The 17,025-nt window shown below is 38.8% G+C and overlaps 1 protein-coding gene across 2 annotated transcripts in view; it reads right to left on the bottom strand.

The window, feature by feature from the left end:
• FCHSD2 (FCH and double SH3 domains 2) overlaps positions 1-17,025 on the bottom strand; it is a 178,275-nt gene that overhangs the window by 37,074 nt on the left and 124,176 nt on the right. For both annotated transcript variants that reach the window (XM_059708535.1, XM_059708536.1), the window contains 2 exons: positions 13,593-13,688; positions 7,943-8,059 (listed from right to left, as the gene is read on the bottom strand). In XM_059708535.1, the coding sequence (XP_059564518.1) occupies positions 7,943-8,059; positions 13,593-13,688 (213 nt within the window). The remainder of the gene's footprint in view (positions 1-7,942; positions 8,060-13,592; positions 13,689-17,025) is intronic.

Genomic DNA, 17,025 nt, shown 5'->3' with positions numbered 1-17,025 from the left:
ATTTTTTAAAAATTGAAAGAATCAGAGATCCAAAAGAAGCTGTAAAAGTAGAACAGAGAGTACTTTCCCAGCTTCCCAAAATGGCAACAACTTGCATAAGTACAGGACAATGTAAAAACCAGGAAATTCACATTGGCATAATCTATAAACCTTATTTGAACTATACATTTTGATATGCATACCTTTAATTTTTAAAAACTACACAAATATAAAGTATTGTTGCTAAACAACTAAAAAAAAATGGCAAAAACTGTTATACCTGCACACTCCACCATGTATCCGACTCCCCAAGATAACCACTGTCCCATCAATTTAAATGCATTTTTTCAAACCATTTTCTATGTATTGCCTATACACTTGAATAGTTTGTTTTAAAAAAATAATTAAATGAGCTCTATTATCCTCTCAATGTGTCTAAGAAACTTTTTTATGTTTTTAAAAATAGACTGACTTCCTTTTCTAATCCATAGATTTAATAGTTTAACTGTACCAATTCTCTTATTCTATTGCTATTTAAATTTGCAAATTTCTCAATACTATAAATAGTACTGTACAATGCTATAAACAGTACTTAATTTTATTTAAGATAAAAACAGAAGTGGAAATTGTACACCTTAATATTAACAGACATTACCAAATTGCCCCCCAAATTGCCTACTCTTTTACAAGTAGTATCTGAGAGCGTGTTTCTTTGTACCTCACCAACACTGGATATGGTCAATTTTTGAAATGTTTGCCAATAAGCTATATAAATAAAGATCTCATTGTTTCAATTTTCATCTCTCTATAATAAAGAGCATCATCTCAGATATTGCTAACCATCTGTTATTTCTACTTTTATAAAGTTCATATCCTCTATACATTTTTCTGATTTTTGTCATTATTTAACTATATTTCTTTCCAGGTATCAGTCTTTTTTCTGTTATTTATGTTACAAATATTCCTCCCATTCCCTTTCTTTTAATTTTTCAAAGTTCTTCTCTTCTGTTTTACAAAATTTTTTAGTTTTTATGTTGTTGAGTTATCAATCTTTTCCTTTATGGGTCCTGCCTGGGTTTTATGTTTTGCTTAAGAAGCCATTTGTAATATACAAAAAATTCTATATTTTTCCAGTTTTCAATAATCTTTTGTTTAGCACTTAGGTCAGGGGTGGGCAACCCCTGGCACGCATGCCAAACATGGCATGCCAGTAACTTTTGCTGGCACGCGAAACCCTCTCTTATAATCTTCCATTTATAATTTTTTTCTTAATATCGACTTTTTTATTTTTTCAGATAAATTCAGTGTAGGTGCCTCTTAGATAAATAAATAATTTTATATAACAAGTTATCTTAAAGACCATAGACATGGATTGATGAGAGAGGTGAAGAGCAATTTCTACGCCTCTGCCTTAACTCTCCCTGCTTTCCTAGATCCGACCAGTGTTTTGGTTTCATCCACATACGCTTGTGAATCTTTGTTCTCAGTGATGAATTTTGTTAAGTCTCGTAATAGGAGTAGCCTGACGGATGAAGGTAGTAGCTCGTGCATATCTCTGAAGGTCACGAAATATAAACCTGATGTAAAATCTCTGTCATCAGTGATGCAGCAGCAAAAGTCCCACTGATAATATCAAACGGAGTCATAAAGTTTTCTGTTGGACTATCAGTGTACATGTATACATTAAAAAATAAATGTATTTTTTATCATCATATACTGTGTTTTTGTCGCTCGAATGAATTTTACTATTTCTTCAAGGTTCTTCACATACGTACACCTTAAAGAGATATCAAGTAGGTGTCACATGTTCTCAAAAAATTAGGGTTGGCACGCAGAAGAATTTTGAGTCAGAGATTTTGATGGTTTTGGCATGCACTCACAAAAAGGTTGCCCACCCCTGACTTAGGTCTTTAATTTTTCCAAAATTTACTTTGTATTTAGTGGAAGAGAAGAATCTACCCCCTCCCCTAAATACATAGACAATTACTCTAACACCATTTACTGAATAACCCTTTCTCCAAAGCTTTGAAATGTCATTAGCATGTTTTTTTATTATAAAGAATTTCAAATATAGAGTATTCAAAAGTAGAGAGACTAGTATGATGAACTCCCATATACTAGTACTGATCACCATGATTCAATAGTTAAGAAGATTTTTTTCACATTAGTTTTATCTATTCTTTTTTCCTTTACTAAAAGCATTTTAAATAAAACTGCAGATATCATATCATTTCACTCCTACATGCTTTTTTGATAAGTCTATAAAAGTATGAACTTTAAGACAAAAAAATATACCCACAATATTATTTCAAAAGTAATAATATTTCCTTGGTAGGCTCAATATACTGTCCATTAAATTTCCCTGCTTGCTTTAATATGACTATTTATGATTAGTTGGTTTGAATCAGTATCTAAAGGTCCAGACACACAGATCATTTTCTTTGATATATTTTTTAACTCTTGGATGATGCCACAGTTTTAATTACTATGGTCATTACTGGAGTATATTAGTATGCGCTAATAAGTAAGGAACACAAGTCTCATTAATGTTGTTCTTGGCTATTTTGTACATTAAAATAATTCAGATACATTTCAGAACCATTTTTTCAAGTTTCTTTAAAAATGTATTTTATTTACAAATATCTTCTCCCATTCTTTTTAGTTTGATGTAGTCCCATTCATACATTTTGCCTTTACGTCCCTTGTCTTTGGGGTCAAATTCATAAAATCTTCTCTAAAACTAAGGTCCAAAAGTTTAGCACCTATGTTTTCTTCTATGTAATTTATTGTTCCAGGTCTTAAATTTAGGTCTTTGATCCATTTTGAGTTAATTTTTGTATATGGGACAAGCAGTAATTTAGTTTCATTCTTTTGCATGTGGCTTCCCAATTTTCATCTGACAAGGGGTTAATATCCAAAATATATAAAAAACTCAACACCAAACAAGCAAATAATCCAATTAAAAATGAGCAGAGGACTTGAATAGACACTTCTCCCACGAAGACATACTAATGGCCAACAGATATAGGAAGAGATGCTTAACTTCACTAGCTATTAGGGACATGCAAATCAAAACTTCACACCTGCTGAAATGGCTATTATCAACCAGACACGTAGTAACAAGTGTTAGAGAGGTTGTGGAGAAAAAGGAACCCCTATTCACTGCTGGTGGGAGTGTAAACTGGTACAGCCACTATGGAAAATAGTATGGAGGCTCCTCAAAAAATTTAGAATTATAATATGACCTAGCAACCACTCTTCTGGGTATATACCCCCAAAATTCAAAACATTTATTCACTGCCACATTGTTCACCATGGCCAAGACATGAAATAACTGGAGTGTCCTTCCCTAGGTAATGTGGTACATTTATACAATGAAATATTACGCAGCCATAAGAAAAGATGAAATACTGCCACTTGTGATATCATGGGTGGACCTTGAGAATATCATGCTAAGGAAAATAAGTCAGACAGAAAGAGTTAAGGACCATATGATTTTAGTCATATGTGGTATAAAAATACTGAAAGCAAAAAATAAACAAACAGGGAAAACAAACAAACAAACAAAAATTCAGAGACACAGACAATAGTATGGTGGTTACCAAAGGGAAGAGGGCTGGGGAGAAGGTAGTAAAGAGTGAAAGGGGTCAAATATATGGTAGCCAAATATTTGTTTTCTTTTAAAAATACATATACTTTTATTGATTTCAGAGAGAAAGGGACAGGGTGAGAGAGACAGACAGAAACATCAATGATGAGAGAGAATCATTGATTAGCTGCCTCCTGGACGTCCCCTGCTGGGGATAGAGCCCGCAACCTGGGCATGTGCCCTGGACTGGAATAGAACTTGGGACCTTTCAGTTCGGAGGCTGATGCTCTACCCGCTGAACCAAAACCAGCTAGGGACGAAGATTTGCCTTTGGGTGGTGGGCACACAATGCAATATACCGATGATGTATCATAAAATTGCATAATCTTTTTTTGTTTTTAAATCTTCACCTGAGGATATTTTCCTATTGACTTTTAGAGAGAGTGGGAGAGGGAAAGACAGAGAGAAACATCAATGTGAGAGAAACACATTCACTGGTTGCCTCCTGCACGTGTGCTGGTCAGGGCCCGGGCTGGGGAGGAGCCTGTAACCAAGGTACGTGTCCTTGACAGGAATCAAACCCAGGACCCTTTGGTCTGCAGGCCGACGCTCTATCTACTGGGCCAACCAGCTAGGGTGAAACCTATATAATCTTATTAACCAATGTTACCTCAATAAATTTAAAACTTTTAAAAATTAAAAATATCTTTTAAGTTTCATCAAGATTGCATTGAAATTATAAATAAATTTAATAAAAATTCACATTTTTTGCACCTAATTACTTCTGCCTTCTTTATGTTCTTTGGTTTAAAAAATGCCTTCCTTCCTATAGGTCATGATATTTCACTGGCCAATTCATCAGTATTTCACTGCTCTGGTAAATAATTTTTCCAACTACATTTTGCAATGTATTATTTATAGCTAATAAAAAAATGATTTTTGCATATAATCTTCACCTCACTGAACTCTTATTAGTTCTAATAGTTTGACAGTTGGGTCTCGTATTTTTGGAGGTACTTATCACATAATCTATAAATAATGACAGATGTACCTTTTCCTAAAGTTTAAACACCTTACTTTTCACTTATTAACCACTGACTAAATTCTCCTATGAAACTGAAAAGTAGTGGTAATGATGGGTACTGTAATTATCATTGTAGCAGACAGGAAGGTTTCCAAAGAGGTCTACACCCTAGTCCCTGGAACTGTGCATATGAAAGATAATGCAGACATATTAGAGTTATAGACATAAAACAGGGAGGTTATCCTGGGTGATCTGAGTGAACTCAATCTAATCACATGACTCCTTACAAGCAGAAAACTTTCTTTGGCTGCAGTGAGATGAGCCAAAAGCGAAGTCAGTGAGATTCTAAGCCCATGCACCAGGACCAGAGAGACTGGCCTAAGATTAGGAGTTAGGAGCTAAATGTAGCCCCTAGCTGATAGCCAGGGAGGAAACAGAGACCTCAGTTTCACAGTTATAGGAATTGGGTTTTGACAACAAATTGCATGAGCTTGCAAACACATTCTCCCCCTGAGGCCAGCCTGCCTGACACCTTGAGTTTGTCCTTGATAGATTCGGAGCTGAAAAAACCAGCCAAGCCCGCTAAGACTTCTGACCTCCAGAAATGTGAGGTAACAAATTTATATCATTTTAAGTCACTAAGTTTGTGGTTACTTGTTATGGCAGCTATAGAAAACAAATACCAACATCAAGTATAATGTTTACTGTAAGTCTCAAGATATCCTCATCAGGGTGAAAAAGTTTTTATCCAGCTGGCTAGGAATTTTGTTTCATTTTATTTTTCAAAAAAATTAACACATTTTGGCCTAGCTGGTTTGGCTCAGTGGATAGAGCATCGGCCTGCAGACCAAAGGGTCCTGGGTGCGATTCTGGTCAAGGGCACATACCTTGGTTGCAGGCTCCTTCCCAGCCTGGGCACTGGGTGGGGCTTGTGCAGGAGGCAATCAATCAATGTGTTTCTCCCACGTCAATGTTTCTGTCTTTCCCTCTCACTTCCACCCTCCCTAAAAATCAATGGAAAAATATCTTCAGGTGAGGATTAACCAAAAAAATCCCCAAACAAAAAATTAACACATTAAAAATTTTTCTTAAATTTTTTTGTTAATCCTCTCCCAAGGATATTTTTTTCATTGATTTCAGAGAAGAAGGGAGAGGGAGAGATAGAAACATCAATGATGAGAGAGAATCATTGGCTGCCTCCTGCCCGCCCCCCTACTGGGGATCGAACCTGCAACCCAGGCATGTGCCCTTAACCGGAATCGAACCTGGGACCCTTCAGTCTGTAGGCCAATGCTCTATCCACTGAGCAAAACCAGCTAGGGCTCATTGATTGCTAGAGAGAGTGGAAAGGAGGGGGAGAGACAGAGAGAGAGAAACATCAATGTGAGAGAGACACACTGACCATGCCTTTAACCAGAATCGAATCTGGGACCCTTTAGTCCACCGGCCAATCCTCTGTCTACTGAGCCAAACCTGCCAGGATGCTTTATTTTTTTAATGGACTAAGGCAGGGGTGGGCAAACTTTTTGATTCGAGGGCCACAATGGGTTCTTAAACTGGACCGGAGGGCCGGAACAAAAGCATGGATGGAGTGTTTGTGTGAACTAATATAAATTCAAAGTAAACATCATTACATAAAAGGGTACGGTCTTTTTTTTTTTAGTTTTATTCATTTCAAACGGGCCGGATCCGGCCCGCGGGCCGTAGTTTGCCCACGGCTGGACTAAGGGATACTGAATTTTTTCAGATGCTGTTTTTGGGCAATTAAGAAAATAATAAAATTTTCATCTTTATTCTATAAATACAGGCTATTATATTGCTAAATTATCTCATATTGAATCATGCTTGCACCCTAATTAGTCATGTGCTTAAAACATAGCTGGATTCCTTTTTTATTAAAGTTTATTCAGCATTTGTTTGTTTGTTGATTTATTGATGATAGCCACTCTGTGAGGTGGTATCTTATTGTGGTTTTAATGTGCATTTCTCTGATGATTAGTGACATTGAGCGTCTTTTCATATGTCTATTGACCATCTGTATGTCCTCTTTGGAGAAGCGTCAATTCATATCCTTTGCCCGCATTTTAACTGGATCATTTGTTTTTTTGGTGTTGAGTTGTTTGAGTTCTTTATAAATTTTGGATATGAATACCTTATTGGATGTATCAATTGGCGAATAACTTCTCCCATTTAGTAAGTTGTCTTTTTGTCTTATTGGTTTCATTTGCTGTGCAAAATGTTTTTAGTTTGATGTAGTACCATTTGTTTATTTTTTTCTTAGATTATCTTGTCCAAGAAGAAATATCAGAAAAAATATTGCTCAGAGTTTACTGCCTATGTTTTTTTTCTAGGAGTTTTATGTTTTAAGTCTTACATTTAAGTCGTTAATCCATTTTGACTTTATTCTTGTATACAGTGTAAGATGTACAGAGAAGAAAGGCCTAATATTGAAGATATTAATATATCATTTGTTGGTAAGTGAAACCATGGAAGAGCTCAAAACTGTCTATAATAAAATAAAGAATAAGAAAAGGAGAAAGCCTAGTGCAGAAACCTAAGGAATTTGAATATTTAAACGTGAGGTAGAGAAAGAACCTCTCAGAGCACTCAGGAACGGCAGAAGAAAAACCAGGCAGTTATGCCATAGATGACTAGAGAAGAGAATGTTTCCAGAGGAGCGTGTTGTCAATTGTGACGAAGTTAACAACAGGTTGAGACAGAAATCAAAGTGTGCATTTTGGATTTAGCAACACAGACATCATTGGTGATTTTCACAAGTGTAGTCTTTGGGAAGCAGGGAAAGAAAGAAAAACTGGATGTGAAGGTTAAGAGAATAATGAAGATATAAATAAATGGAAATCGAGGAAAAATTTACTATATCTAATGTAATTTCTTTGCACTTTTAATTTAGTCTTAATACATTTTCATGGAATCTACAATTGCGCCTTCAAAAAATTTGCTTTTGGATGAGAAGCCAAATTACATTAAGCCCAAGCCGGTTTTGCTCAGTGGATAGAGCGTCGGCCTGCGGAACAAAGGATCCTGGGTTCGATCCCGGTCAAGGGCACCTACCTTGGTTACAGGCTCCTCCCTGGCCCGGGCCTTGGTTGGGACGCATGCAGGAGGCAACCAATCGATGTGTTTCTCTCACATTGATATTTCTCTCTGTCTTACCCTCTCCCACTCGCTCTAAAAATCAATGGAAAAATATCCTTGGGTGAGGATTAAAAAAAACACACCAAATTATGAAACACATACAGGATATTTTTCACATTAATAAAACTCAACTCTTTAAATTGGTTAGACATTTGGCTTAAGCTAAATGTAGCCTAAAACTCTATTACACTTACTCGTTGTTGGTGAACAATGTTCTTGTGCTCACGTGCCACACGTGTGGCCCATTTCCGAGCCTCCTTGTTTAGACTGTGCTCCTCTGTGGTGCCAGTTTCTGATTCTAACTGTCGGCTCTACAACACAAGAGAGAACAGAAAGAAAAGTACTGTTATTCTTATTGAAAACACAACCATTTTGTAGGCAGATCTGAGGGCCTTCACTTAATCAGCAGCACTCAAAAGAGGAGACATGCTCCACTATATAAACATTAACAGAAGACTAAGAGGAAAGTATGAAACCATAAATGATCACAGTATTTTGTCTTACATTGCTGAACATTAAAGCTTCATCTCTAATACTATGGATTGATCCACTTGGGATGTGAAGAAAGCTAGTAAAGCAAAGAAAAGGAAAGTATTCATGCCAACCTACTATGGCGCTAAAATAGTTGCACAGATGAAAATAGAAGCAGCTCAATAGTTTCAATGGGATTAAAGAAAGGTTCATTGCATAGAGGGAAAAGAAACAATAATAGCATCACAAACTCTCTGTCCCCGGAAGATACTGGGTTTAATTTAGTTTCAGGTCCATTACCAACTTACCACCAAACCTCAAACTAGCTTTTACCCCTCCTCTGGATTTCAGTGTCATATGAAAGTTAGTGGTACTAGATCAAATCATCATTAAGGGTTTCTTCTACTCCTAAAATGCTGCGATTATGTTTCACAAAGAACAAACTGCAAAATCTAAATAAACAATAGTTACAGTTAACCCCTACTATTCAAGGCACTGTGGAAAGCGTTTCATATAAGGGTGGGACAAAAGTAGGTTTACAGTTGTGAATACGCAAAACACAGATTTTACTCTATAAACCTACTTTTGCCCCACCCTGTCCTTTTACTTATTTTTATTTTTTTAAAATATATTTTTATTGATTTCAGAGAGGAAGGGAGAGAGAGATGGAAACATCATTGATGAGAGAGAATCACTGATTGGCTGCTTCCTGCACGCCACCTACTGGGGATCGGGCCTGAAACCTGGATATGTGCCTTGATCAGGAATCGAACCATGACCTCCTGGTTCATAGGTTGATGCTCAACCACTGAGTAACACCAGCTGGGCCACCCTCTACTTTTATAACAACCTGATGAGATGGGTCATAAGCCAAAGCGCAGAGAGATTAAGTAAAATTTTCAGTGTCTACCAGATATTAAATGTTACAACTCTGATTACACAAATCTGGTTCAGGACTCAGCATTCTGAACCACTAAACTATTTTAACTTTCTCTAAACTCTTAAGAACTCATGAAAAAAAATCTTTATTAAAATAATTAAGAAAATTTTTTTTCGTAACTATGAATTACCCAAAGAGAATTTTAATACAAAAAGAAGCAACATTTTAGAATGGGAAGACAGTGCTCTGTACGCCAGGAGGCTTAATGCTACCAGCTAAAGAAGGAAACCAGAAAGCAAGTAAACAACAGCTCCATGCTCACGTGAAAGAACAGTCCTAGTCCAAACTGAGTAAAAGTAATTATTTGGGACTGTGTTATTTGTGGGCAGTAAGAGTACTTAATTTACAACAAAACAAAAAGTACACACAAGAATATTTTGCAGTTAAACACATTAAAAATGATTATTCTAAACACTTTTTTAATGGCTGACAATCTGGGATGACTTTTATAAAAGTATGGACATTTGTCTTTTTCCGTTATGAAAAAAATAACTGCTCCCCAAGGGCTCAACATTTCTTCTCAGGAAATAGTAGCATGCAGAATGAACATAAAAATTGCAATCAAGACAGTAATGTGCCACTAATTCACTGTCTGATTCTGGACAAGTCTCTTCCTTTCTAGGCTTCCGTTTCCCTTTTAATCAAGGCAAGATCAGCTCTAAGGTTCTTTTCAGCACTCCTGTTGAGGAATAAGGTGCTTCAAATAAGATGAAAATCAGGAGCTCAATCTTCTCACTATAAACAGGAAATGAAATCCCTAAGGGAAAATGAAAAGCTCATCTTACGCATTCAGTGGTTCTTTATATATATACTAGAGGCCCGGTGCACAAAAATTTGCACCTCAGCCTGGCCTGTGCCCTCTCGCAGTCTGGGACCCCTCGGGAGATAACGACCTGCTGGCTTAGGCCTGCTCCCGGGTGGCAGAGGGCAGGCCTAATCCCTAGGTGCAGCCCCTGGTCGGGCTCAGAGCAGGGCCGATTGGGGGGTTGGGGCACCGCCCCCTGTCACACTCAAGGCAGGGTCGATGGGGAGGTTGCGGCGCCACCCCCTGTCACGCACAGAGCAGGGCCCATCAGGGGGGTTGGGGCTCCGTACCCTGTCATGCACAGAGAAGGGTCAATCAGGGGGTTGGGGAGCTCCCCCCGGTCATGCACAGAGCAGGGCCGATCAGGGGGTTGAGGAGCTCCCCCCGTCACTCACAGAATAGGGCCGATAGCGGAGTGGGGCACCACCCCCTGTCACACTCAGGGCAGGGCGGATCAGGGGGTTGGAGCGCCACCCTCTATCACCCACAGAGCAAGGCCGATCAGGGGGTTGGGGTACCGCCACTCTCATACTCAGGGCAGGGCCAATGGGGAGGTTATGGCTCTACCCCGTCACACACAGAGCAGGGCCCGTGGGGGGGTGGGAGGGGTTGGGGCACCGCACCCTGTCACACACAGAGCAGGGCCAATCAGGGGGTTGAGGCGCCGCACCCTGTCACACAGAGCCGCAGGGCGATCAGAGGGTTGGGGAGCTCCCCAATATCAGGCACAGAGCAGGGCTGATCAGGGGGTTGGGGCGCCTTCCCCTGTCACGAACAGAGCAGGGCAGATAGGGAGGTTGTGGCCCCGCCCCCTGTCACACACAGAGCTGCAGGGCAATCAGGGGATTTGGGCGCTGCCCTCTGTCACGCTGATCCCGGTGCTGGGAGGCCTCGTGGCTCCGCTGATCCAGGTGCTGGGAGGCATATTACCCTTTTACTATATAGGATAGAGGCCTGGTGCATGGGTGGGGCTGGCTGGTTTGCCCTGAAGGGTGTCCTGGATCAGGGTGGGGGTCCCCACTGGGGTGCCTGGCCAGTCTGGGTGAGGGGCTGAGGGCTGTTTTCAGGCCGACTGAAGCTCCCAACTGCTCCTTTTTTTCTTTTTCTTTTTTATTCTGGGCCAGCTTTAGCTCTGGCTCCAGCTCTGAGGCCTCTGCTGCTGAAAGAAGGTATCTGGTTTGTTTCGGTACAATGTATAACTCCAGCTCTGAGATCCCGGGCTCGCTGAAAGCAGGTTTCTGGGGTTTTGTTTAGCTTCTATATTTGTTACAATGTTTCTTAAACTGCAAGCTCAGAGGCCGGCAAGGCAGGCGGGGAACGTTGGAGTCCTCTGTCACTGAAGCAAGCAAGCCTCATGTTAGTTTCAAGCTGCCTGGCTGCCGGCAGCCATCTGGGCTGGCAGTTAATTTGCATATCTCGCTGATTAGCCAATGGGAAGGGTAGTGGTTGTATGCCAATTACCATGTTTCTCTTTTATTAGATAGGATAACTTTCATCTCAATAGCAGGTCCCACCCTCCATTAACATGCAAGCCCACACATCCCACCACTCCTATCCATGACCTACACCCCATATACCTCAGCTATGGTCATTCCCAGAGCACTGACGGGGAGAGCTCAACATCCACCAGCTGGGAGGCTTTTAAACTCTGACCAGTAAAGATTGCACAAGGACAGAAAACAGCATAGTTAGAATTGTAGGGCGAATGGACACAGCTAAGTGTCTAGAAACAAAAAGGAATTTAGTGTTGCAGTTAGGACAAGTGAGATGAGTGTCACTGTTATTCTGATTTTCTGAGGAAAATGAGCAAAGATAAAATAATCTCAAATTAGTCACAATTTTAAGTCAAGCTTCGCAAACTTGTCCACACTCTGCATCTTCCAGTGCTCTGCTTCACTCCTCCCAGACTTCAAAGAAGTCAAATTATAGAACAATGTTACTGAATCATTAAGCAAAAGCTGACTGATTGAAAAAAACAAAACAGCCCATCCAGTGTGGCTCAGTTGGTTGAGCATCATCCCACGCTCCAAGAGGTCTCCGGTTAGATTCTGGGTTTCATTTTGGGCTTGGTCCCAGTGGGGGACATGCAGGAGGCAGCCAATTGACAATTCTTTCTCATTGATGTTTCTATCTCTCTCTTTCCCTCTCCTTCTTCTCTCTCTATAACCAATAAAAACAACACCCCCCCACCCCAAAACAAGACATACAACTATAAATGCAAGGGCTATGATCTACAGGAAAATGTTTTCCCTACATTTCTTTTATACAGCCACTAACAGGGCTACTTAAATTTTAGTAAGAAAAGTAATGAAGCCCTAGCCAATTTGGCTCAGTGGATAGAGCATCAGCCTGCGGATTGAAGGATCTTGGATTCAATTCTGGTCAAGGGCACATGCCGGGGTTGTGGGCTTGATCCCCAGTAGTGGGTATGCAGGAGGCAGCAGATCAATGATTCTCTCTCATCATTGATGTTTCTATCTCTCTTTCCCTCTCCCTTCCTTTCTGAAATCAATAAAAAATGTATTATTTATTTATTTATTTATTTTTTAAATATATTTTTATTGATTTGTTACAGAGAGGAAGGGAGAGAGACAGAGAGTCAGAAACATCGATGAGAGAGAAACATTGATCAGCCGCCTCCTGCACATCCCCCACCGGGGATGTGCCCGCAACCCAGGTACATGCCCTTGACCGGAATCGAACCTGGGACCTTTCAGTCCGCAGGCCGACGCTCTATCCACTGAGCCAAACCGGTTTCGGCAAAAAATGTATTTTTTTTAAAAAGAAAGAAAAGTAATGAAGATACCTCTAGCAAAGTTTTCTATTAAATGGATACCATTTAACTCTGATATAACTCCCCCTGATTTGATTCTAGGTTTACCAACAGAATTAACTGATGTAATCTGACTTGCGTTGTGGCCTGCCGACACTGAGATCATGTGCTAGAGATGCTGGCACATAGATATCTGCTGGATATGTGCTTTCTCACATTGTAGGAGTTAAATTTTTATTTTTGGTTATCAAATTAGCTTTTCAGTGTTTTTTTTTTTTAATTTAAAAAAATGGAATTTTTCATAGATTAAACTCAAGAATAAAAAAGGATGATTGTCAGCCTTTTAAAAATTGCCAATTTGGCATCCGTGTTAATACTTTAACATTCTAAGAATTCTGAAAGACATTATAAAGGACCTATAATTTTGTACAAAACCAATAAAATTACCTGCATGCACATATTCATTATTCTATTTATTAATTCTATAAAATTTGACCACTGGAGTCTTTGAAAGGATATATATGCGAAGAATTTCATGGATAGAAAGTATAATTTATATTTCAGTTGAAAAAAAACCCTACCCTTTATTGAATATTTTTTCTTCTTCCCTAAGTTCAGTTTTCAGCAGTAACTTGTCTTATAATTTAATCCAATTTAGTAGAAAGTTGTTAGCATAGTACCAGGTGTGATAGTTACATTTGACAAAGAAGAAATGTCACAGTTTCTCTGCATCCTCACAGTTATAAAATTAATGAGACATACTCAGCCTTTTCTGTCTGTCTTTTCCAAGGATAAGTTATTTGAGCATGAACATAGCTTAAAAACAAATGAAATAAAAATCTGAAATTCCCTTACAGTATCGCTGTCACAAGGCTGGAACTGGAAGGGCTGGGGTTTGTGAAAAACAGCATTCTCTTGTAGAAACAGCTGAAAATTATAGTCCCGTACCACCTACAGAGAAAATAAAATACTTTTAAGTCTTTAATAAGGTTAAAATGACCAGTAACTACATTTTAAAGTTTAAGATTTATTCTGCTGGGTTTTCAAAAAATAAGAAATCAAACACATGGTCAAAAAGAAATGATAATTACACTTTTTTTTTTTCATTTTAGGTAACAGTTGTTCCTCAACTGTTCTATTTTCTCAAGAATCTAAATTTGGAAATTACTAGTTTAGAAACTAGCCCAGATATTGAGACTAGACAATAATACTAATACCTGCCTATCTTTATGTCTGTCAATCTCATTGGTATAAAATAGAATCTCGCGGTTCTAATTTCCATTTCTTTGATTAATGATGAGGGTAAGCATCTGCATTAGTCTGCTAGAATGAAGTATCACTGGTGGCTTACACAACAGAATTTTATTTCCTCACAGTTTGGAGGCTACAAGTCCAAGATCAAGGTGTTTTCAGGGTTGGTTCCTACTGAGGGCCTCTCTGCTTGTTGTCTTTATAATCTACTCTTATAAGGACATCATCTCCAGTCATGTTGGATTAGAGCAGTGGTTCTCAACCTTCCTAATGCCGCAACCCTTTAATACAGTTCCTCATGTTGTGGTGACCCCCAATTTCATTGTTACAAATTGAACATAATTAAAGCATAGTGATTAATCACAAAAACAATATGTAATTATATATGTGTTTTCCGATGGTCTTAGGCGACCCCTGTGAAAGGGTCGTTCGACCCCCAAAGGGGTCGCGACCCACAGGTTGAGAACCACTGGATTAGAGCCCACTCACATGACCTCATTTTATCTTAATAACCTCTTAAAGGCCCTAGCTCCAAACAGTCACATTATGCGATAATGGGCGTTAGGACTGCAACATATACATTTTAAGGGGACACAATTCAGCCCATAAGAGCATCTTATATGACTAGAGGCCTGGTGCACGAAATTCATGCACTCGGGGTGTCCCTCAGCCTGGCCTGCGACCTCTCGCAGTCCAGGAGCCCTTGGGGGGATGTCCATCAGTCGGGCATCCTTAATGCTGCCACGGAGGCGGGAGAGGCTCCCGTCACTGCCACTGCATTCGCCCACTTTGAGCCCGGCTTCTGGCTGAGCGGCGCTCCCCCTGTGGGAGTGCACTGACCACCAGGGGGCAGCTCCTGCGTTGAGTGTATATGGAGGTGGGTTTTCGATTTAATTCTTTTAATGAAGTATCCCAGCATGTGGTTATTTTGTTGTCCCAGCACCTTTGTTGAAGAGGCTATTCTTTCTTCATCAAATGGCCTTGGAAACCTTGTCAAAAATCAACTGCCATAAATGTTGTGGTTTATTTCTGGAATCTCAATTCTATTTCATTGGTCAATATGTCTATCCTTATGCCAGTACCACACTGTCCAAAATAAAGGCCATTGGAATTTTGATGGGAATTATCTTATTGAATCTGTAGCTCGCTTTGCGGAATATTGCAATATTAGTGATATAAAATCTTCTAATCCACAAACATTTATTATTTCTATTTATTTAGTATTTCTTTAATTAATTTCAGCAATATTTGGTAGTTTTCAATGTACAAGTCTTTCATGCTCTTGGTTAAATTTATTTTTAGGTATTTTATTTTCCAGATATGATTGTAGCTGAAATTGTTTTCTTAATTTTCTTTTGGTTTATTTATTAATGGAGTATAGAAACACAATTGATTTTTGTGTTTTGATCTTGTACCTGCAACTTTTGCTGAATTCGTTTATTAGTTCTAATACTTTTTTTGTGGCTTCTATAGGATTTTCTATATAAATCATGTCACTTACAAACAAGTAATTTTACTTCTTCCTTTTCAGATCAGATTGGGCATGTTCAGGATGGTATGGCAGTAGACTTCTTCCTTTTCAATCTGGATGCCTTCTATTTATTTTTCTTGCCTAAGTGCCCTAATACCCCCAGTACAACGGTGAATAGCAATAGTAAAAGTGGGCATCCCTTGTCTTGTTCCTGATAATAGCAGGAAAGCTTTCCATCTTTCACCAATGAGTATGATATTGGCTGTAGGTTCTTCCTAAATGCCCTTTATCATGTTAAGAAAGTTCCCTTCTACTTCTAATTCGCTGAGTGTTTGTTTGTTTGTTTGTTTTTTATAATAAAAGAGTGTTGAATTTTGTCAAAATTTCCTGTGTCTTTTTTTGTTTTGTTTTTGTTAATCCTCACCTAAGGATATTTTTTCCGTTGAGTTTTCAGAGAGAGTGGAAGAGAGGAGAGACAGAGAGATAAACATTGATGTGAGAGAGACACATCGATTGGTTGCCTCCCATACGCCCTGACCAAGGCTGGGGATGCAGCCTGCAACCGAGGTATGTGCCCTTGACCGAAATTGAATCTGAGCCCTGCCCCTTCAGTCAGAGGGCTGATGCTCTAACCACTTAGCAAACTGGTCAGGACATTCTTGTGTCTTTCGAAATGTAGTTTCCCCCCTTCCTTTTATTAGGTTTACTTTTTTGGCGAGTCTTCAAGATATTAAGAATGGCAATATTAGGCTATTTATTTTAAAAGAAATATAGGATAACATTGTTATTTTCTGAATTGTTAAAAGAGCTACATTATTAATTAGTTCCTGAAGGAGTTTCCTTAAGCAGACAGAAAGCGAGCACAACTATCTTTAGAGGTTACTCTTCTAGAGAAAATATCTATGACAACATCTGCTTCAGTTACATATACAAAGCATTTCATAAAATATTAAGGAGAAAAGCAAGCTTCATAAATAGTTAAAATTAAACACAAGCTCCTAGGAGATGAAAGTATAGAGTGCCACAACATGTATAGTGTCACTATGAATAACCCCAAATATCTTTCAGAACATGTACAGTTACAATTTAGATATGTGGGGGAAAATGGATTTCCTCCTCAAAAGACAAAGGAATGATAATGTAGAATAAAAACCTAAAGAGTTTCAAAATTCTTTCTGGATTATCAAATCACTGAACTGGGTGGCTTTCAGCAGTATAACGAGAGCAGAATAAACAGCTCTTTGTAACAGAAAAGTACATGGAATAGGTGTGAGCTCTTCTGGTACCTGGAACAAAAGGGTATATCCCCTAGCTATATCATTCTTATTAAATTTTTATTACTACTATTTTCAATCTAAATATAAGAGCATCTCATTTATTTCTTATCCCTGGGGAGAAAGATACTCACATGAACAAATGCAGAGGACAATAAAAGTTGATCTCTTTATGTCCAAATCAGGTTATACATTTTTAATTCATTTTCTATGAAAATAATAAAGCTAAAGACAGCAAATAGGATAGCAGCAGAGCATGGAAAAAATACTGTGTGTGAGTGTGTGACCTCGG

Source organism: Myotis daubentonii, chromosome 9, assembly GCF_963259705.1.
Source record: "Myotis daubentonii chromosome 9, mMyoDau2.1, whole genome shotgun sequence".
Classification (NCBI taxonomy): Eukaryota; Metazoa; Chordata; class Mammalia; order Chiroptera; family Vespertilionidae; genus Myotis; species Myotis daubentonii.
This window is presented reverse-complemented; position numbering and strand designations above follow the sequence as displayed.